The 22,326-nt window shown below is 42.8% G+C and overlaps 2 protein-coding genes across 4 annotated transcripts in view; one reads left to right on the forward strand and one right to left on the reverse strand.

Moving 5' to 3' along the window:
- Window positions 1-3,839, forward strand: part of ttc7a (tetratricopeptide repeat domain 7A) — a 52,785-nt gene extending 48,946 nt beyond the window's left edge. For all 3 annotated transcript variants that reach the window (XM_061087310.1, XM_061087308.1, XM_061087309.1), the window contains exon 21: window positions 2,211-3,839. In XM_061087310.1, the coding sequence (XP_060943293.1) occupies window positions 2,211-2,429 (219 nt within the window). In that variant the 3' untranslated portion in view covers window positions 2,430-3,839. The remainder of the gene's footprint in view (window positions 1-2,210) is intronic.
- A 7,839-nt stretch (window positions 3,840-11,678) lies between these two features.
- On the reverse strand, window positions 11,679-20,975 carry stpg4 (sperm-tail PG-rich repeat containing 4). The gene is made up of 7 exons (XM_061087313.1): window positions 20,946-20,975; window positions 20,719-20,775; window positions 19,679-19,933; window positions 18,614-18,678; window positions 18,276-18,321; window positions 13,026-13,130; window positions 11,679-11,833 (listed from the first exon to the last, which is right to left on the reverse strand). The coding sequence occupies exons 1-7, from the start codon at window positions 20,973-20,975 to the stop codon at window positions 11,726-11,728; spliced, it is 666 nt and encodes a 221-aa protein (XP_060943296.1). The 3' UTR covers window positions 11,679-11,725.
- Between the last annotated feature and the right edge of the window lie 1,351 nt (window positions 20,976-22,326).

Below are 22,326 nucleotides of genomic sequence, written 5' to 3' on the forward strand. Positions count from 1 at the left end.
ACTTTTCCATGGTTACCATCATAACTGACATGCCGCACAGATGTGTGTGTTGGTGTGTGTTGGCCTAGTAGCCGACTGTGTTTATGCTAGAGACGCTGGAACAATGTAACCCCTGTGAGAGGCTGGAGAGCACAGACAGTAAGATGTGGACACTAGTGGCCAAACCAGTGGGAAGGAATACATCATACACCAGAGGCATACACCCACACTGACACACACACACACACACGCACATACACACAGAAGCTGGTAAACCTGTGTGTACATCCTGTGACAGGTTTTCTCCATACCCAAGAGTTCCAGTCTTCCTCTGTGTTTTCCACACAGCAGCACTGAGGAAAAATAGAAAAGAGGAATATAGAGAGAGAATAGAGAGTGTGTGTGTGTGTGTGTGTGTGTGTGTGTGTGTGTGTGTGTGTGTGTGTGTGTGTGTGTGTGTGTGTGTGTGTGTGTGTGTGTGTGTGTGTGTGTGTGTGTGTGTGTGTGTGTGTGTGTGTGTGTGTGTGTGTGTGTGTGGACTCTTTCGAAAGTTGAATCAGAGCCTCTAGACAGCTATGTGAATTTCAGCCCAATTAATCTGGAGCTTGTGAGTAGAAACTGCATAACAAGACTTGTCTGTCTGACCTCAGGCCAGCTCTGTGTGTGTGTGTGTGTATGTGTGTGTGTGTGTGTGGGGGGGGGGGGGTGATATTGTGCAAGAGTGGCTGCCTGTTGTCACCTCTCGTGTGCTTGTGACACTGTAGCTTTTGTGTGTGTGTGTGTGTGTGTTTGTGTGTGAATGTGCAGTATGTTTGTGTGGAAGACAGATTTGACTCCATGCTGTTGGTCAGTTGCACGACGCCTCTTCCACGGGTCCTCAGACACACGGCACCCCTACTGAGCTGAACTCTGAAGAGACAGAACACACAGACACACACACACACGCACACACACAAAGTTGTGTATGACCTTTAAAATGGCGACAATTGATATCATCTGTAATCTCCCTCTCTCAGATATATTCTTCCTTACGCACACGCACACCCTGAAACATAATAGCTGTTTATTTAATTTATACGTCTATACATTTAATTATAAATTCCAGTATATACTTCTCACACACACACACATTCACACCATATGTACATTGATACAGTATAAAACCAGAGTGTGGCGCTTGCATGCATTCTCACCACTATTCCTGGCAGAGTCATGGCCCAGCACGGCCCTGCAAATGTACACTTTGAAATAACATCTTCTTTAAAGGAACATACCAATGATTTTAGACCATTCTTGTTGATGTTTCTGCCTCCATTGTGCAGGAGTTTGTTCATTTTTAGATGTAAAAGGAGACTTTCAGAGTTTTTGAACTTGCCTGTTATTTATACTGAAAGTGATCACCCGTGTTGGGGAATTTAGTCCATTACTCAGTAATTTGTTGATGGTAATGTGATAACTATTTTTCTCAGTAATGATTGGTTTAAAAGATTAACATTTATAGTAAAATATTAGTCGGTACATTACTCGTCCCAGGAGGACTCTGTTATTGCAGTTTAGAGGTTGGTTTGTCAGGTTGGGTTTTGTGTTGATTTGTGTTATAAACGCGTCTGATCTGGACAATCTCCTGCTGAGTTTTGCATATGTGAGAGGAAAAGTCTGGACCCAACTGTGTAGACGTTCTCCTGAAGACTGCAGTAGGCTGCAATTGTTATTTGTTATAATATTGTTATCAGTACTGCTGCCAGTGAAGTCACATGCTCAGAAGGTAAAATACTAAAACATTGTAACCCAGACTTCAGGAAGCTATATCGAGTTTATTGGTGTTTTTGTACTAAACTAGTCCACAGGACAGCAGACATTATAATCCAAGATTTGGCTTGTTTTAGTTTTTTTGTAAAAAGCCACAATCTGCTGACTTGTTCTAATCAAGCAAAGAAGAATGTTTTAATGTTGGTTATTCAGGACCTTGAAAAAACATGACAAATGAGGTTCTGAGGTTTGAAAATGAGAGCAAACCATAGTTCAGCTTGTATCCTGTAACTTACCTCAGAAGTTGGGTTAATTGAGTTTTATTTCAACAATTAAATGACACTTTGTCCCATTTTAAACCAGTGTTTAATTACTTTTTATTCCCAAATTATAAAAACGTCCAGACCTTCAAGGAACACAATTTGATATTACATTTTGAAGCAGCATTTTACCGCAATCTCTCTCTCTATCTTCCCATCCAGGGTCGTTTGCTGGTGAAAACCGGGCGTGTCCACCTCGGGGAGAAGATCCTGCGTGATGCAGTTCAGGTCCACAGCACCTCTCACGAGGCGTGGAGCGGCCTGGGGGAGGCGCTGCAGTCTCGGAGCGCCAGCCAGGCCCCCGACTGCTTCTTGACAGCACTGGAGCTTGAGGCGTCTTGCCCCATCCGGCCCTTCACCATCATTCTCAGGGAGCTCTGAGGGGGTCCGGCCTGGGGTGGAGGTCTGAGTGAAGGTTAAGGAACTGGCCTCTGGCTGGATGATTGTACACATGGTGCAATGAATAGTTTGACATTTAAGGAAGTAGACCTGTTTGTTTTCTTTCCTAGGGTAAAATGAGAGGATTGAAACCATCCTTCCATTAATTATATAGCTAGAGCAAGGAGCACTTCACTTACACTTACTCACAGATTTTAAGAGATTTCCTCATCTTTGGACCGATGACTGTCTAAACGATCTTGCCACTTCCTCCCAATTTAGAAAAATGAATCCAAAGTATCCCAGTCCCAGAGGCCACCATCGTATTTGGAGCCAGATCGTGGAGTGGAACCAAGTTATCAACATCCCACCAGATTTTGGCTTCACCATTTAATATACAGTCATTGTTTTGGGAGCGGCCTTGCTAGCTGTTTCTCTGTTGCCAGTCTTTAATGAACAAATAGGAGAATGACACCTATTTTTCTCATATAGCTCTTGGCAAGAAGGCAAAAACTTCTAATATTCCTTCAAATGCGTACATTTTTGGTAACAGGACATGTAACAAGTTTTTTTTCAACTAGACTGAATAGTCTCAGGTAAAAATTAAGTTGTGTCATGATGATCCTCTAAGTTCCAGAACTACTAAATCTTTACAGTCAAAGAATCTGATTTTAGTAAGCTATGTTGGAGGAAAAAATTAAAAAGAATTAATATCAACATGAAAACAGAATGATGCAGGTAACAGGGGTGTATAGACAAATGTTTAAAGTTGTATTTAAATGAACATCTCCTATGGAGTTATTAGTAAAGAATCAGTTATTTCAACCATACTACAAATGTAATATTTTTAATAATCAGAAAATGTTCCCTCTAATGGGTCCTAAAATGCAAGGATGTGCTGGTTACGTCTTGAGATAGACTGTATAGGATGTTGTTGTGATATATGTGGAAATGCAGATACATGGATTATGTACAGGCTCCCAGTCACAACAGCAGCTCCACTTCATCTGTAGCTTAGCCTCTGATGTATTTTTTGATGATCACGTTGATTGACACAGCTTTTATGTGCACACACACACACTACACACACACACACGCAAACACAGAGGGATATTACCTCCCTTTCATCCTCAAATTAGACCTCCTATATGATCCTAAATTCGCTTATCATTCCACATTATTTGTGTGTGTCTATATGTGTATTCATACTGTAGGTCTCTTGCATTATGTATCTTTATGCATGTGTGTTTGTTCAAGACCATCCCTCTGGGGTGTAATCAGTCCCTGTTCTGTGTGTTCTGTTTGTACAGTATAGAAGGCGACTCATCCCTTAATAGTGTGTGTGTTATTTGTGTCGTTTTTTTTGACTCATCTCTTAGTAATGCTCTCCATTAAAAACAACAATGGCGCGTCTTCACCTGCCTTGTCACTTGAGACTAATGGACATCACTTCCGAGTGCCTAACCACATTAATGTGAGCAGTGGGACCGGGCTGCCGGCTTATGTAATACTGCCAGCACAGTTTTCTGCCTCCGAACTCCCTCCCCCTCCTCCTCTCTCTCTCTCTCTCCCTCTCTCTCTCTCTCTCTCTCTCTCTCTCTCTCTCTAGCTCTCTCTCTCTCTAGCTCTCTCTCTCTCTCCTCCATCTCTCTATGTGGCTCGCTCTCACCCAGCTTGCCTGATGTGATGTGATGTGGCTTGGTTGCCTAGCAGCCATCCCCTTGTTTGAGTAACTGGGGAAGGGGAGAGATATCTGGTCTGCTGAACAACACACACACACACACAGACACACACACACAGCAAGAGGCAGATAATGCCCCTGTTGTGTTGTTTTACAGGCTTGTCAGTGTCTGTTTGATGTCTGCTGTTACCATGTGAGGTATGAGCCAGCTATAATCAATGTCTCAGGCTGGTGTAAATTGATTTGTGTTATGGGAAGAGTCCCTGCCTTCGCTCTCAGCAAACCCACTATTCTTTAACCCTTCAGCTCCCTGCAGGGCTGCAAACTCTAATCCCCGCCTTCTCTGTCTTATTTTAAAACCCCGACCATCGCCCACCTTCCCAAACGCTTCTCGCATGAAAATCTCTCATTTATCAATACATTGATTTGGGCGCCGCAATTATCGATCACTGTCGACTCTTTCATACCGCCCGGGAAAAAAAATAAATCTATTTTTACTTTTTCCCTCCTCGCTGGCTGGCTGTCCCTTGTTCCATCCTCTGCTCATTAACGCCGTGTGTGACACCTACACAGGGGCTCCGGGAGATGAATGGTCTAATCCCTGTGGGTAAAGGAGTGAAATATTACATGGTGTGCTCACACATGCACAAATACACGCACGCACACTGACAACAAGAGGCACACGTACACACACCGTGCAGCACTGTTCACATGCTCCAATACACACTGGTTTCGCCTGCTCTGGTAAAAGGAGACAGATTAATGAAGGAAATGGCCCCGTGCAAAGCCTTTCACCAAGACAACAGGCAGAGGAAGCTCTACTGGCTCACAAACACAAACACACACACGCAGGACCTACACCAGGGGTCAATATGCCTCATGTAGAAGTTCTTACTGATTGTGTGTGCGCCTCTGAGTCAGTGTGACATCAGAGCACCCAGGTGTGTCGCTCTGGTTACTCACTTCTACACCCGTGCATCACACAGACCGTCTTAGTGTGTGATAGGAGGGTGGGGGGGGATGGAGAGGGAAGACTATCAAGTGTTACCCAAACACTGTAGTGTACCTTTATGGTTGCTGTGACACGCACACACATCATTGGAGAGGCGGTGGACTAGTGGCAGAAACTTGGACTATGGGCAGAAAAGGTCTCTGGTTCGTCTCTGGTTCGACTCCACGGAGAAACAACAAAAAGACGAACCTGGATTGATCTGTCCAAAAATCCAAGAGGATTCTCCCTACCCTGTCTAGTGCCCCTGAGCAAGGCACCTTACTCCCCCAACATCTGCTCCCCGGGCGCCGTACATGGCTGCTCACTGCTCTGTGTGTCCTGCACCAGATGGGTTAAAAGCAGAGGTTAAATTTCCCTCCTTGCATGAGTGTGCTTGTGCATGTCTGTGCATGTGATTGGGACAAATACATTTATCTTAATCTTAATCTTAATGTGATACACAACAGCCATATTAGATTGATTACAGATCAATAACAAACTAATAAACCACAATCAGGAGTGGTGAGCACTATGATTGAGGTGCCGGTGTGTTTGGTATTCAGGTCAGTGTGTGTGGATGCCAGGCTTGCAGGGGCATATGGAGGGCACGGCTCGGTGGTGCTGGTGTAAGGCGCCAAGAAGGAAACCATAAACCATCATTGTGATGTCCAAACAAGGCCGGGGAGTCATGGACGGGTTAGGGGTGTGTGATGGAGGTTATGAGGATCAGATGCAGTTTGATAATCTCATTTATAAATAAAATGGCCGGTACAGTATCCACGTACATGTTTCATCCTCGAGGGCCAAATGTGTTGCAGCAGAGTTCAGTGCAACAAGACTTTCACTGTTCACATGTTGACAAGAGAATGTGTTGAAAAGAAAAGGCCTCAAGGTGAGTCGTACATTTAGCATAGTCGCAGAGATACTTTGATATACAAGTATTTCTTTTTAAAGGGTCATGAGCTGAAAACTTTCTAAAGATGCACACTTTTGAGTAATGTCTTAGCCCTGCTGGGATTGACATAGAATCTATATAATTTAATCTGCTATTGTCACTTTTATAGATGGAACGGAAAAAAGAAATAGGTCAACATTTCGACAATCAATAAATATACAGTATGTGTATATATTATGTGTAAATTTATATATATACACATACATAGTTTACAATGAGAACATGTGGACAACAAAGTTTAAAGTTAACATAAAAGAGAGAAAAAGAAAAAAATGTATCGGGAGGTGTTCACATGTATATAGTGAGTTCATTTGGGTTAATAGTTGACATCGAGCATTTCATGTAATGGCTTCATTCACAAAATATTTAAGTTAAATCATTTATTGAAATACTTGGGTTCAATGTCACAAATACATTATATCCACTGACTCCAATTTGAAATTTACTGAAAAGCTCAGTTTCTCCATGACATCCTTGTCCTACTTGGTCTGGATACCATCTTGTATCATGGGGGATTCTGACCGTAACCAGTAATTGTACAAAACTCATCCAGCTCATCGTGCAGCTGTGAACCGAAAACAATAATAAGTGTGAAGGCAGAAAGGTCAGACTTTCACAGACACAACCAGAACGTCTACTCTACGAGCCTCCAGCAGCTCTGATAATCCTGCTTAACCGTCTGAAACAAGAGTTGAATTCGTCTCACATTGTTGCTCTTGCTTTTTGGGACATGCTCTGTTGCTCATTTATGAGGCTGAAATAATCGAGCACAGAGTCCAAAAATGCCGCAGTCAATCAGCTGAGCAGAGCAGTGCGGCCCCTCCCATCAATTACTCCCTCTCACTTGATCGCCCCTCGGTCCACACAGTGTGACGGTGCCAGCACCATTACCCACTTAGACAATGACCCCAACTTGTTTGCTAACAGTCCTCCTTTGGAGCTGATTAAACTTTTAAATGTCATTTAACAGAAGCGTAATGTTGCTCCCATGTGTCTGTCGGCAGCCCGAGGGGGGGGGGTAAACGGACACCTGGTCACCCTCCTGGTTGGTCACACTGCCCGCTAAATTCCTCCGCTGGCCAGACATCAGCCTTGGATGTGGTGATGACAGTGAATGTGACCTCAAGATCCGATCACCACAGCCGGTACAATTAACGTCTCAGTCAAGACGCTAAAACAAAAAAAACAATCACAAAGTCGACGTCACTCACCTAAGAAGCATCATATTAATCCACAGATTTGGTAAATTTGCCAAAGGTCCAGACGATCCAATCCAGTAACATAATCAGTCCAAAACACACTATTACATCAAAGAATAGCCACAGTCAGCTGCTGCGTAATCTCAGCGCTGCCAGCATCAAGATGTAAACAACATGAAAGATGTTTATTTGTATAAATTTTAAACCATATGACCGGTTTTGCCTACTTTATATAAAAGTATGATTTTGAGTGTAAAATTAGCCGTTTTAGCCCAGTTGGTTACCATAGTTCCAGATGGCCTTTGTGGAAAACGCCTAGACATGCCCTTAGGAAAAAATCTGTGAAATATTCATTTTCTGTGGTATTGTTATCAAATTTGAACCACGGCTAGTCAAGGCTTCAGGCCTCGGGTCCCAGTGTGTTTTCCAGCTCATAAGTCCCAGCTAGAGTCATCTGAAGGCATCTGTTTAACAAAAAATATTCAGGCGGAAATAAAAACCTTCTACTTCACTGTGTTCAAACTATTACTCATGTCTCCTTTCAAAGGAGACCAAGATCATGCATGTACTCCAAATGGTTCAGGAACAGCTTTCAATTTACTTTCGGTACTCCTCAGACAGGCGTTTTAGGCGAATCTCACCCGCTGCTTAACAGGCTGGAGACAGGAGGGAGCGACACCCCAGAACCTGCCGCCACTTTGTGTGACCCTCTCGCCGCTGGCTGGAGCTTCTCAAGGTGCTCATGTTATTCAGATGGGGCAGTAAGGGAGACGGAGTCGGGCCGGATCCGTGATACTGGGTGGCCATTGTAGTTCAACACAATGTCAGTGCATGAACAATGGCGTCTCTGTTTGAGAGATCGTTGGTTTGCTGACAAAACGTTGAGACTCAGCCACTGATAATGGCATTTGTCCCACACCAGTATTGGATTATGGGTATTTCTGAGTAACCTCACATTCCCAGTAAAATTCCAGCGGCGTGCCTTTGTCGTCATTCTGCAGCAGTTTCACATTTTCTCAGCACGCTGTCCCTACTTAGCTGCTAATTTGACGTCCTTGACTCTCGCCCAGCTGCACCACTGAGAGGCAGGGGTCACCTCCTGTTGGAAGCTGCCAAAAACACGGATTTAAATCCCGACCCTCTCTGACGTGCAACACTGTTGGGCCTCCTGAATTCTCTCATTAAGCTGCTCCTGGAAGCTGAAGCTGATGTTTGGACTCCCCACGCGAGACCGGCCCTGACACCAGATGCTCTTATGATCTTCAAACGATACAACTTAAATCTTAAATCCTTTTCTCGCCACGCGGATGAAAAGTCAGTCTCATAGGGTGTGTATAGGATGTATAGTCTTCACTGCATGTTCTAGCTATGCTGACCATTTCCTCTGCTGCATTGAGCAAAAGATTATATATACAGACATTTTCATTCTTAAGTGATTAAAAACAAAAGAAAGCAGATTTGTTCTAGGTATATCCAAGTCATTTTCAGTTATGAATCACTGAGTCCATCCGAATGTCGGTGAATGTGTTTGCACGTTTGCGCATCTGTTTGCAGTGGGGTTTAAACAAAAGCAGAGGATCATCAAGGCACGCGTGCATTTGCATGTGTGGCATTGTGCGGCTGCTTGTGTATTCTTTGTAGCAATGTGTGTGGGGCATGATTGACAGTGAAAGAGCCGGTGCCGGGCCGTGCCTGTGGTGGAGGCAGGCTGTGGGAGATGGAGGGTGTTAAGTCGTCAGTATGAGGCATATGTCAGAGATCAGTGCTGGACTCTGGAGATCACTGACATGAGAAGGGAGGAAGGGCGCCGGGGGTTGAGACGGGCAGAGATTACCGGGGGCTTGGTGCGTTGAGTCATCACACACAAACACACACACGTACGTGCGCACAAACACACATCTCTGTTATTGCATCCTTCCTCACAAGCAGTGGACGCACAGGCCCAGCCCTCCAGAGGCTGTGTGCAAAGCCGCACGTTAATAAGATTGTCTTCCTCTCCGGGTGGAAGTGTGCACTCCTTTGTCTCCAGCATAACGACAGGGGGAATAAGAGCCCGGCTCTTGAACCTCTTCATGCTCTTAAGTGTCTGCAACTGAAGGAAAACAGCGGAGGAGACTAAAGTCGGCCAAGTAGATGTGCTGTGATAACGTCCTGCATACCTCGCCTGGAGTGTTGTCACAAACAAAACATTGAACTGATGTACAGCTGGAGGAGGCAGTGCAATGCCTCCTGATGTTCAATATCTCACATGTTACAAAATCCCCTGGGGTAATCTGTGATCACTGACATGTAATTCTTCAGGCAAACTGCACGTCTCTCCATTTAGTTTTATGTAATAGGCATCGATGATGCAGCTATCCCTCCTGTGACCTCAGGGAGGAACTGTGCCTTTCGCTTTAATCACTCCATGATTGTGTCACACAGCGACAAACCTTTGGGAAAATAACACAACAACATGTTGCTGCTCCAAATGGGTTTTTTGATCACACAGATATTTACAGTCAGGAATGATAACGTCACAAGCTTTCCAGTTACATGGCTTTAGTTGTCTGTTCTTCACAGTGCAGGCCATGTGCCTTGTGACGTCATTTGCCATGACAGCAGATTTAAAAGAGCATAAAATTGTTTCTTTCTGCTGTTGTTGTTTTTTTTATCCCTTGTAAACAGGGCAACAAGATGCAAACACAATATTTACATATAGACAGATGCATATCAACCAAATATGATGCAACATTAAAGAGAGTAGCTTTTCTGCTCTTATAGTCTACTCTAGATCTTAAAGTAGGTTGAAATAGGTCTAATGGTCTAAAAATGTATTTTATATCTGTTTTGGTCTCCACCAACTCGTTTAAAGAAATATTTGTTTCACCAGCCAGTAGCTAACAGTATCTGTCTGCTGCTGTTAGAAACAATGCTGCTGAGAGCAGTGACACAGAAGAGAAATAAAGTTGGGGGCGTTAATGATAAAGCAATTGATTGGGGCTAAAATACTCTGAGGGGAACAGAACATAGGACATAAGTAATAGCTACAAAACAACCAAGTAAAAGCCATTCAATAAAAGTAAGTTTCTGGCTATAATAAAGTCAAAACTTTCCAGCATCTTACTGGAAAAATTGAAATGAAAACCCAGAAGTCTGAGTTTTGGGCTGTTAATTTGGGACTTGCGTCAATGTGATCAGATAGCTGGATACAGTGAACACTCTCTGTAACATGTACGGAAGGCTTGGGGGTCAAAAATCAAAAATTTCGTAAGGGTATATTCTTAGATTTGTGACTGGAGCCACCTTCATACTTCTTACTGGAAATTGGAGTTCCTTGGAGCAACGACATTTTCAGCTGCTCAGTCGGTGGTGACTTTACATATTTTGCTCATTTCACTCATCAAGAGAACTCTTGTGGAGTGTCTACAGTGAGCTCAAAGAAATGAGCCGACATCCTCGATCAAAGTCATGACCGCTTTTCTGTCAATGAAGCAGCCTCAGACTCTTTACTGAATGGGTGATTATTCATGCACTAAAATAAAGCTCAATCAAGTGGGCTTTAATTACCTTGAATCTGATAGCTGAATCTGGGTGGGCCAGTATGGATGAATACACTCCCTCAACAACTGGCTGAACCGGCTGTGACAAAATTCCGCTGCTGTCAGGGCTGAGTGTTTGACTCGGTGGATATGAAGCAGTTCTGATAAGGTGCATACATGCTCGGCTTCTCTGAAAAAGTCAAAGTTAGAAAAACTATATTTGTCTATTTCGATATCATAATAGAAATGCACCTGATATGTGTGTTTTCTTTGTTCCTTTTCCTTGTTTTTATCTGCACCACCATGTTCCATGTGGATTTGATTCCTATCACCGCTGCTCTCCATGTCCTTACATTATTGCCCATGTTTGTGTGTCGAAAGAAAAGGTGGGTATGCAGAGTAGGTAGCGATAAGAATAGATGTTTTATTGTGTGCCACTGCCTTGGCCCCTAATACTGAATGTGTTATCTGAGGGTGCAGGATGCCATACTAAGCTATGTGCATGTGACGCATGGCTGAGCAGCATTCCTCCTCCTGAGTGCATCGTAGGCCAGAGATAGTAGGAAGGCGAAGCAGCCTGACTGCCAGCAGAGAGGGAGAGAGGAGCGAGAGCAGGCGTGAGGAGAGATGAAGGGAGAGAGCAATACCGGGAACATGTAGTTAAGTGGAATGAAGTACCCTTTGTTGCAGATAAGATCATTCTGCTTCCCTGGCTGGCGTCACTAAAGAGATTTGAGCACAGCAAATGTAGTTGATTATGTCGTTGGCGGCCCACAAAATCCATCCCTGATAAACATGAGTCCAAGTAATGAGACTGGAGGGTTTTTGGTCTTTTGTGAAGCATGATTTTATTGTTATTTCTTCAGAGAGGCCGGGTCATGTGTGATTTGACCGTAGGATGAGAGAAAAGATGAAGGGAGGATCAGGGCCTTATGGGAAAATAAAGCGCACTCTAGGGAATGCTGCGGAAAAAGAGGCTAAATGACGGGTCCATGACCTCTGTGTTCAGATGGTCACCAAACTTCCAGTTGGGTTCATAAGCTCCTGGTCCTGGGGTCTTCTGCGCAACACACACACACGCACACACACACACAGACAAATACATTTTTCATCTCTTACTCTTTGTTAAGACATTTTCAAGTACATGTAAAATATTTACAGAATGTTCTCGAGTGCTGAGGCCTTTGCTTATCTACTGTTCTCCTGGACTACTGTATACAGTGTGTGTTCTTTTCTGCATCCTGGTAAGAACACTTGCTTTAGAAAGTATTCAGACATTCTATTTACACATTAATATAATGCATATTTAATTTTGTACTAGAAATTCTAAAATGTGACCTTTCCATCTACACTCAATTAACTGCGATGACTAAAAGGAAAAATAAATTATGGGTTGGAATTTTGGTCTACACTGATATTAATTATATCAAATGCGATCAATGCGAAGACCTGACCACAATTCACAGCATATGGTCTGAGTGCTTTTGTAAACAAGAGACGTCAATCTATAACACAATTAAAAGTGGTAAATGCAAACGGGTCTGGATACTTTATGAAGCCACTTCAATTTTAAATATTCCCATCAGTCATGTGGAAATTAGACCCATCACCACAATGAGGTAAATACATCAATATCATCAATGAGAAACAACCCACTATGCCCTAATCCAGCCAAGAGGATATAAAGTAAATATAAGTTTTACACATATACGCAAATGGAGCTGATTTACTCTGTCAGAGATTAATGCCAATATTCCAAAGGACCCAATCTTTGCCCTCTGGCATTAAGCCTTTGCTAAACTGTGGCTTCTAGACACCTAAAGTAGCTAACATTAGCATCCATGTTGCGGTTTCCTAGAGTCTGTGTTCTCACAGCTTTGCCACTTGAAGCCCAAGCACACCATGTCCATGACTTTTCATGTCATAACCAATGGCCTCATGAGTTCTGTTTGAAGCAGCACTACAGTCGCACCCACACAGTGGTGGTCTGGTTTACCTCTCAGGACTACGTGGGTGCGATGATTTGTTAACCAGTCATCATTCTTATTGGTACTCAAGGGTTTTGTGACGTAATACATTTCCCGTCGTAGTTCCACCCATTTTCACCCTGACCACGTCCAATCAGCCAGAGTCATTAAAACACTGTGTGGTTGTGTGCATTTGTAGAGTTTTTTTAAATGGATGCACTTAAAAATGATGCGTTGTGGTACTCGTTCAGAGATGGAGGTGTAAATGGGATGTACCGGACTCACTAGGTCCACATAATGGAGCCGTGGCAGAGTGGATTTGAAGCAGGAGGTGATGCCTTTCCCAGGTCTGGTCTGTGGATTGTAGCGACATGGAGCAGGTCCCTCCCTCTGAGGTGGTCACACAGAGGAGGTATTAATGAGTAAGGGGGGTTGATTGATTCATTGATTCATTGATTTTGGGAGCGAGCCTTAAAATGCCGCTGAGTAAGGCTAGCATATAATCAACATCCATGTAATCACACAGACAGTATTTCCCCATTCTTTCTTGATTGTAAATGTCAATATGATTAATAATTAATTCATTAATATTAATTGATATTAACAATGGAGTTTGGTTAGATGGAGGATATTCACTGTGCAAAGCAGATGAGCTGTCATTGGAATGCACCTGAGCTCTATTCGTGTCCTTTGTCGAACAAAAGATAAAAAATATCAGGTAGAAATCAAATATTTTATATTTTCTCCTACATAGTTTTTATTGGAATTTTCTATGGAGGCTCGAGTCCTAACCCTAACCCTAAACCAGCAACGACCGGTCCTGTCCATATCTTAAAAATGTCCATAAGCAGAAGCTTGTAGCAAGTAGCTTGGTCATTAGGCAAGCCTCAATGACAGAGCATGTTAAAAAGTAATCCAAATTGTAGTCACCATAACTTTAGTTAAATATGATGTTGCGATGTGTGAAGTAGTTATTTTCAAAGCCTTCATTCCCACAGTTCCTCAGAGAAACTGCCTAGTCCCACACACCGAACTGAAGCATGGTCCAAACATGATTATTTCTCTCATGATACCTGTTTTTTTTAAGTGCTGTTGGCGAGAGCGACTCGCTAAACATTGCCAAAAATTATTGTTATTTTAACTTGAAGATGAAATTGGATATGAACAATGGATTGAAGTCTTTTTAAGGGTTAGGTTTAGAGCTATTAGTCAGATTCGAACAGTTTGAGCAGATGAGTATTCAGGACTCATTTTCAATGTGCAGTACATTCTGTGAATAAATCGCTCATTGTGCACCATTCCCTCGCGAAAAGAATCAGCAACAGTCTCTTTAGTTTTCATAATATTTACTGATATTATTTTTATCTTCTTATGCTATCTATAATTACTCACGCATAATTCATGCTATTGCTACTTGTTTCAATATGCTACTGCTGACACGTTTTGCTGCTGCTGTGGTAATTTCCCACCGGATTCAATGATGTTCCCACCTAGACTTGACTCATTTCCTCCTGCAAAGGAAATGACTTGTATCTCTCCCTCAGTGACTGAGTGTATCCCTGTGAACGTGATCTGAGTGAGTGATTCCAAGACATTGATTGGTTCGCAGGGATCCGTTCGAACACATCACGTTTTCAGAGATTCGCTGAAGTGACACGGGGTGAGTGACTCGATGACTTGTGTCAGTCACTCAGCGAGCGAGTGTAGCTCTGCACGTTCGATCACAACTGACTGAACACTCAACCCAACTCAGAAATCAATGGATCGTTTCAGGAAGTGACTCAGCGCAGTTTGTTCACCCAAACAGTCATTTTATCGTTTGAACAACCCTAAACTAACCTGATATACATCTCAAGCTTGATAGACACAAACAATCAAGGACCCTCCCAAAAGGAGGTTGGGTAGAAAACACATTTCTACAATGTCACAACAGCTTATATACAGACAGGTTGAATATTTAGAAGTAAAGCAGCTTCCTGGAAGGCTATGAAATTAGGGTTTATTATTAGAGGTGAAATTGTATGCGTCACACTTCCTTGAATTTATCACCTTTTTTAACCATATTCCACCTTTTGATAGATAACTCTGGCAGCTCTGACACATATTCCAGTGAGAAACAGCAGTTTGTAGCAGTGGTAATTGTAAACAAGGCTAATCACAAAGTTAGCTCCGGGTAGAGAGAAATAACCTGTGTGTGTCCAAAACCATCACCTGACACTGGTGGTTAAACTTAAAATGTCATGCTGAGCACTGGTGAACTCAATTTGTTTGATATATTTGTAATCTCTAAACCCACTGGCGGTAACAGTCAATGTTTTGGGGCTTCAGGTGTAGACAGCAGGCCCAAGAGTTGGCCAAGACTCTGTATCCGTTGGCCGTACTTTACAGAACTGGTAGTTTATTTTATTACATGAGTCAAATGTTTCTCCACCCAAAAATGGAAGGAAACTGTTCTTGGCTGAATTTGAAGGAGCCTTCAAAATGGGACAGCCTGGTCGCACTGCTGTGAGGCAATAAGTCTCCAAATGCAGCCTCAAAATAATTCTTGTGGTTTTCTACCCCATATCTTTGCATGTTCCACTCTGATGAAGTCACTTACAATGTCACCATGTTGCAGGGCAGGGCTAGCATGTGATCACTGGTACGTAATCCCACATAAAGTTACCTTGGTGAGGTCAGAAAGCGCTTTATTGTATTTTTGTGACTTGAACATTAGTACCATGGCGGTTTTTCCATCTCCTTGTCATTATCTTTACTGGAAGTGTCAGTTAGCAGGAGATTATATACCTTGTTGAAAGCAGCCTGCCTATTAGACAGATGTTCAGTTACCAAGCAAAGTCAAAAAAATTAAATCCATTGGCAAGACGGGACTAGTCTAGACTGTCATTTGCTAAACCCCTTTAAACAAACGGGTCATGTTCGCTCAGAAGGCAACATGGACTTTTTACGCCACCTGAATTAAACTTGCATTATTCATAAGAATCCAAAGCAGACAGGATGCTTGTATGAATATTCCCCGAGGTAACTGATTTGCTACGGTCATCATGACCTCTAACAGTTAAAGAGCCAAATGAGAGATTAATTGTTATATCCTTGGACCTGCACTCGTGAAAACTCTATTGTTAAACCTCACTGTAACTCCAGGCATCTGAGGGATGCACTCTCTGTAAACATGAGACATATTTTACATCACATACCAATATTTTTAAGATCAGGGACATATCATTTGCCATGTGACTGAATGGTCTCTGCCCTGTTGTTTAGGGAAAGGTTAATCTGTGTCAAAACCCAGTGTCTCACTCTGTGACTCTCTCCGTCTTCTTGCCTTTCACTTACCCTTTCCTCTTACCCACTAGCACACATACTGGTCATCATCAGTGGTGTGGCATGCAGAAATAGCATCAAATCCCTCCACCCTCCTCCTCAGACATGAAACTATCTCTCCGTTCCTGAACACCGGAGCAGTCGTTCATTCTCAGCTCTGATTCTGACCGAGGGAGACAGGAAGGTGTCTTTCTCTCTTCTCCACCCCTTAGAGGAATGGCTGCTATGTGCCATTGAAACCCTGTTGCATGTTCACTTGATCATGTGCAGCTGGTCAGCTGGCCCCCATCGTGCCTGGGGAAACTCCCAGTGGTGCTAATGCAGACATATGTTGTGGGATCAAGCAAACAACAGTGACATTTTTACAGACGTGTGTGTGTGTGTGTGTGTGTGTGTGTGTGTGTGTGTGTGTGTGTGTGTGTGTGTGTGTGAGTGTTGAACCTAAGCACCTGGCCTACTTTTCTACAGTGGCACAGCACAGAGTGTTCCCCTCTGTGGAGTAGGTAGGTGGTGAAGGGAAATTAATATGATATTTTCATTTGGAAAATAACAGTGAGGCTGTTTTGTGTCCATATACATATTAAATATTTCACATAGTGCCACCAAATTTGTATTTCCAGCAAACAAAGATATGACACATCCCTGCTAGTGGCTCTGTACCAGTGGAGCTGGGCAATGCTAATGTTGGCATGCTAACATGTTTCTGATTACAATGCTGACGTACCAGGTTTAATGTTTATTTTTGCCCAGTTAGCTTGCTAAGATCACCAAAGAAGGGATCACCAAAGTTAATACTGAGGGGAACATGAATGGAATACATTTCAAGGCAATCAATTTACTAAATGTCTGGATATTTCACTCAAAACTACTAATGGTGGGGCTAGTGGGACAGACAGGAAACCAGCATCATTAGGGTACTTACTCTGGGCGCCATGAATAACTGTATTATATTTCATTCTAATCAATGTTGTTTTGGGGGTATTTTTCCCTTACTCTTGTTGAGGGTTAAGAACAGAGGATGTCATATCTAGCCCTTTGAGACAAATTGTGTTTTGTGAATATGGGATATACAAATCAAATTTGATTGATCATTCATTAATTGTAGAGATATATCCTTTAAATATCAGAAATGTTAACCTCAAGTGAACTAAAAGTCAAAAGAACACCAAGTTCATAATTGGGTACAATTCATCCTCTATGGAACGTGTCAGTCTCATGGTTTGTCTGGACCTGGTGAACGGACCAATAATATAAAATAAAAAAGGACCAGCCTGGTCATCAGGCAACAGCATTAGAATGTAAAAGTCTGTGATTACGACTTTAATGGAGACAGGCTTGAATCTCAAGGGAGAATTTGTTCCTTCCAAGCAGCACGTGCAGTCGATATTGCAAGAAAGCACAACATATAAATCTAGGACACACAGGGGCCTTGGGATGGAGAAATTAAGTCCAATCGTATAAAAAGAGAATATATACAGCTTATTGTTTTCTTTTTGTGTTCCCAAACATTCTCAGCTCACTGGAGGTTTCTTTTTAAAGGTCTGGAAATCACTTTTTCATTTTATTCTGGGATCCATTCACAGAGAAGTACGACATTTTGATCTCCCATCTCAGGACGGACCTAGAATTCCCAGAGTAAAACCATTACAACGTCTCAACTTTCATCCACTAATGTCCAGTCAGCTCCATCATTTCAGCTGTCTGACCGATCTGCGCTTTCAGTTAACTTTGCTGCTGCACTCGTGTAGCTGCTTAACCTTTGACAGTAAACTCGTCTCGGAGTCGCTATGACACCACTAATGGCAGAAAACTGCTCCCAACTCTGCAGTAATAACACCCTCGGGATTTCTTAGCGCCTTTCCTTCTCTGTCAACACTCAGCAGCTGCCAGCACGGCTCAGATATCCATCAGCTACCAGCATGGACACATGGGAGTGGCTGCGACACCCTGCAATATGAACCAAAGCTGACTGGTCCGCCAGAGCAGAGCCATAACAGGCCCTCAAATGGGACAAACCGTAAAACAAAGTCGGTGGATACGGTTTTCTTTGACCCTTGTTGATGTCATAACTAGCCTGCGTACAGCCCATACCAGATGCACGTCGTAGCTTGTAATCAAAACCTATTGAAAGTCTATTGTAATGAAGCCCTTTTGTTTGCAACGGAAAGACTGATTGGTTTTAATAACTAGTGTTGGTGACCAGATACTTACAGGCGGAAAGCTGATCCTCTGCACAGTCGACCGAAACATGGCATGCCTGCAAGGAGAGCAGAGGAAGTGGGGGGGTGGGGTGGGGGGGCAACAACAAGAGAGGACAACAATGAGGGTAGGAGCGAGTGAAGAAAAGAATAGGGTCGTGCTTGACCAGAAGCAGAGAACACAGAGCAGGTTGGCGGTTGCTCCTTCATGTTTGAGATGAGAGGAGGGAAGATGAGAGAGAGAGAGGGAAGGAGAAGCTGAACGAGGAGAGAGGACTCGTCGATCAAGGGATGAATCATTGGTTTACTGTGAGTTGAGAGTCAAAGAGAGGCTGTTTGTCGAGAGCTTACTTGCAGGGAGTCTTCTCCACTGGTTTCGGCGTCACATCGTAGTCGCACGGTGAAGTGTGTATTTGCTGCCACAGGGAACAAAGAAAGAGACCTGTTCATATGACAGGATCACCGTGGGTTTGCTTTTTCTCTGCTGTGTTACATAAAACATACAGTCGGCTTCTGTTTCCAACACATCTTCATCTTCATCTTCAGGTAGCAAGTGCATTTAAATTTTTTTGGCAATTTAAATGCCAAATACACTATTCAAACTTATGAATAATAAAGAGTGCTTAAGTAAAGAAACCCCTTAGGCTTAAAAACTAGAATCAAGGTGGTGTTGAGGCGGTGGAGCAGCAGCTCCTGCTAATAATAACTTCAGCAGGAAATATATTATTGATTGGCTATTACACTGCACATTGCATCAGTTTATGTTGCGGCATCACAAAGACAATAACTGTTTAAGATTTTTCAAAAAATAGGTTTAAATTGAGGGATTCAAAGTACATCAACCTAGGAGGATATGTTTTCATTGAGGCCTGTCTGACCTTTAGCAGGATTATGCAAAAGCTGCAGAGCCCATTTTAGTGAAACTTGGTGGAAAGGTGTGTAGGTCAAGGGTTATTAAGAATAATGTAGAAATCTTGATGATCACTTGATTTCAATAATGCAATGTGGTGATGGCCTGTTAGTGTTGTCAGAGGAATATACACTGTCCAAGTTCCCCTCCAGGTATATTTTGTTGTACTTATTATACTAATTTTTCTATTTTCTTTTTATTTGTTCATTTTTTACAAAGAGTATATCATCTGTATTCTAACTATGTAAGTGGAGACAGGAGCTGATGAAAGCAGAGGGAAAGAGCTAGCCTGGCTCTGTCCAAACATCAAAAGCACAAATCATTTGCTTGGATTTATTCCTAGAAATGCACATAAATGTGTGTGGTTTTGAAGAGGGAGGTCGTTGGTGTTTCTAGTTCTTGAGTAGTAGTTGGATTTGCATCAAAATGTATCACAAATTTTGACCAAATATTCAGAATATCTGCAATAAAAACGTGTAGTCCCAAGGGAGTAATATGAAGCCCACCTTGTCTCTGATGCCGAGGGTATCGATGTCTGGCCGTGGACAGTTTTTGAAAGAGTAGGAAGCCTGGTTCATCAGAACCTCCTGGGTGGAATCAATGTAATCATACGCTCCAGGCATCAGCAATTCCCCGTTACGCACACCCAGGGTCTGAGCTTTTCTGCCCACACCTTTAAACCCATAGGTTTTCTTCACAGGGTTCAGTTCAGCTTCTTCGATGAAGTCTCGAATGTGATAGCGACCGGGGAGGGGTGTGTCCTGGGAGAGGATGAGAGGGGAGAGCTTTGGGGAATGATGGGTTGTTGCTGGCAGAAATGAAGAAGAAAAAATATCAGAGCCATTGTCATCTTTCGTAAATGACGTCATTTGGAGCCAAAGCGAGTTGTTTGAATTCATGTTTGGCATTAAAGAAACTTGTGTTATTGAAACTGCCTTTGACTTTCCATTAATAATTTCAGACTACATAAGTAAGCTTTATGTTTCCTTGAAATAATCTAAACTCTATATCTCATGATCGAACACCTGAACTGCACTGATGGTAAATGTTGGAAGCATTGAGCTGTTTGGCCTACTATTTGCTTTGCAGGAAACATTGGACAGAAGAAAGAAGCTGAGAGCTTAGATCACATTAATTCAAACTATTAACAAATATAATTAATTAGGTCTATATGTTATTAGAATATGCACTGTGGACCACTTAGGGACTAGACTCAGAGCACCGTAAGTGTTTCATTTATTTCCGGCAGGCAGCACACTTTGGAAAGAGACAACGGGAAAGTGAAGTGCAATAAAAGCCAGTAATTGAAAACTATACACGTCTCAAGAACAATGATGTGTTTATGATGCTCTTCCCTGCTTTATGACTCTCAACGCCTGACTATTGGAAGGTCCCTGAAGGCAGCACAGCACTGCCACAGCTACACATGAGCTAATGAGCCACTTCACATCGACAAAACCAGTGACAAGCGTTCAGCTCTGACGCTGGAGCAGTAGCTTCTGCTGTGAGGACAGGCCGTGAAACCACACTGCAGCATGACACCTACTTTCAGTGTTCGCAGCCACCAGCTCCCACGGCCACACAGGTCCACCCTGTCATCGCCCTGCAGATAAGACCAGGACACAGTGGATTGTTTCACTTCTGATGACACTGCTGTGCCAACAATGTCCTGATGCATCTCCAGCGTGTCTCATCCTGCAGCTCTGCTCATTAAGCACACACACACACACACACACACACAGTTATGAGGGCTCTGTAAAGATAGACCCTTACCTTATCTGTGCTATTGCCACCCCTGGACATGTCAGCGACTCTACTGGCAGCTTTGTGTGTCCATGTGACCGTGTCATGCGCTTGTACTCATTGTCGCTCGCTATCTGCTCCACTGGAGATCCGGTGACACCTGACCACCATTAAAACTGACTGTTACTATAGCAGCCACTCCACTATCGATCAATTTTTCAACAAGCCAGCCTGGTGAGGGGCTAAATTTAGACTCACCTACCAGTTGTACTCAAGAGTAAGACACAAAGGCAACAGCGAGGTATACAGAGCATACTGCACATGCTGCAGTTACTTAGTCCTCATGATCATCATCTACTCTCATGTGATGTTTGGAGGCAGACTATGACATTGACAAGAATATACAGCTGGAGAGTTGGCATTAAAGTGCAAATTGCAGGTTGAGAAAAGACAGGAACACAAGTCTCATTCTTCACTGCATCTGGTTTCCAAACCATGGTCTGAGGATCTTCTGTGGTCCAGTCACCTGACAAATACTAACCCGCACCATGGAAATTATCCTTTGCATTTATTTGTTGGTTGGTTTGTTTGTTTATTTGTAAGGCTGGATGTTTTCTTTTACAAATTTTCATTGATTTCTCAGAAAATAGTACATCTTGATGAAAAAAATCTGGCATGTTTACAGGACTGCTATTTAGGAGTGTGTGCAACTTGGTGCTGTTGGGCCTTGGTGGAGGTATTCGCTCCACTGAGGGACATTGGTTGGTTGGAGGGATGTGATATTGTGATATGTCAGGAAAGAACCGATTCAATTTTGGTTCCAGAAATGCTGAATGGAAGACAGGACGTTTTTCAAAATCTTTACAGATTCCCCAGGGAGTAATCTTGTAAAAAAATGTATTGGCAATTAAGCTTTAGTAAAACAATATTTCATAAAGAAATAAAAATAAATTGAAAGAAAACACAAATACGACAGAATATATAGAACTTGAATTAAGACAAAAAAAATTTCAATGTAAAATATAATCATAATTATAGGCTCATATTGTGAACTGATATCTGAGTGTTTGAAATTTGGTGCAGCTTGATTGGGTTTAAGGGGACTGTTGAGCTGTTTGTTTAATTATGCCATTTATTCTCTCAATTGGACATTTTTAAAGACAGAACTCTCTCTATCATTCAGCCTCTGAATACTGTTGTCACCTCAGCCTCTTCTCTGTGGATCTTACCTCCAGTATCAAACTAGACTGAAGTGTAATGTCAGGTACAAGCACATTCACATGCACACGCACGTGCACAGACACACACTCACACAGAAATAGGCAGAACTTAATCCAACACCTGAAGTGAAAGTCTCGCTCTGGGTGCATAGGCGCAACATTCAGCCTCGTTGCTAGGCAACATGGAAATG

The sequence above is a fragment of the Limanda limanda genome, chromosome 15 (assembly GCF_963576545.1).
Source record: "Limanda limanda chromosome 15, fLimLim1.1, whole genome shotgun sequence".
Lineage (NCBI taxonomy): Eukaryota > Metazoa > Chordata > Actinopteri > Pleuronectiformes > Pleuronectidae > Limanda > Limanda limanda.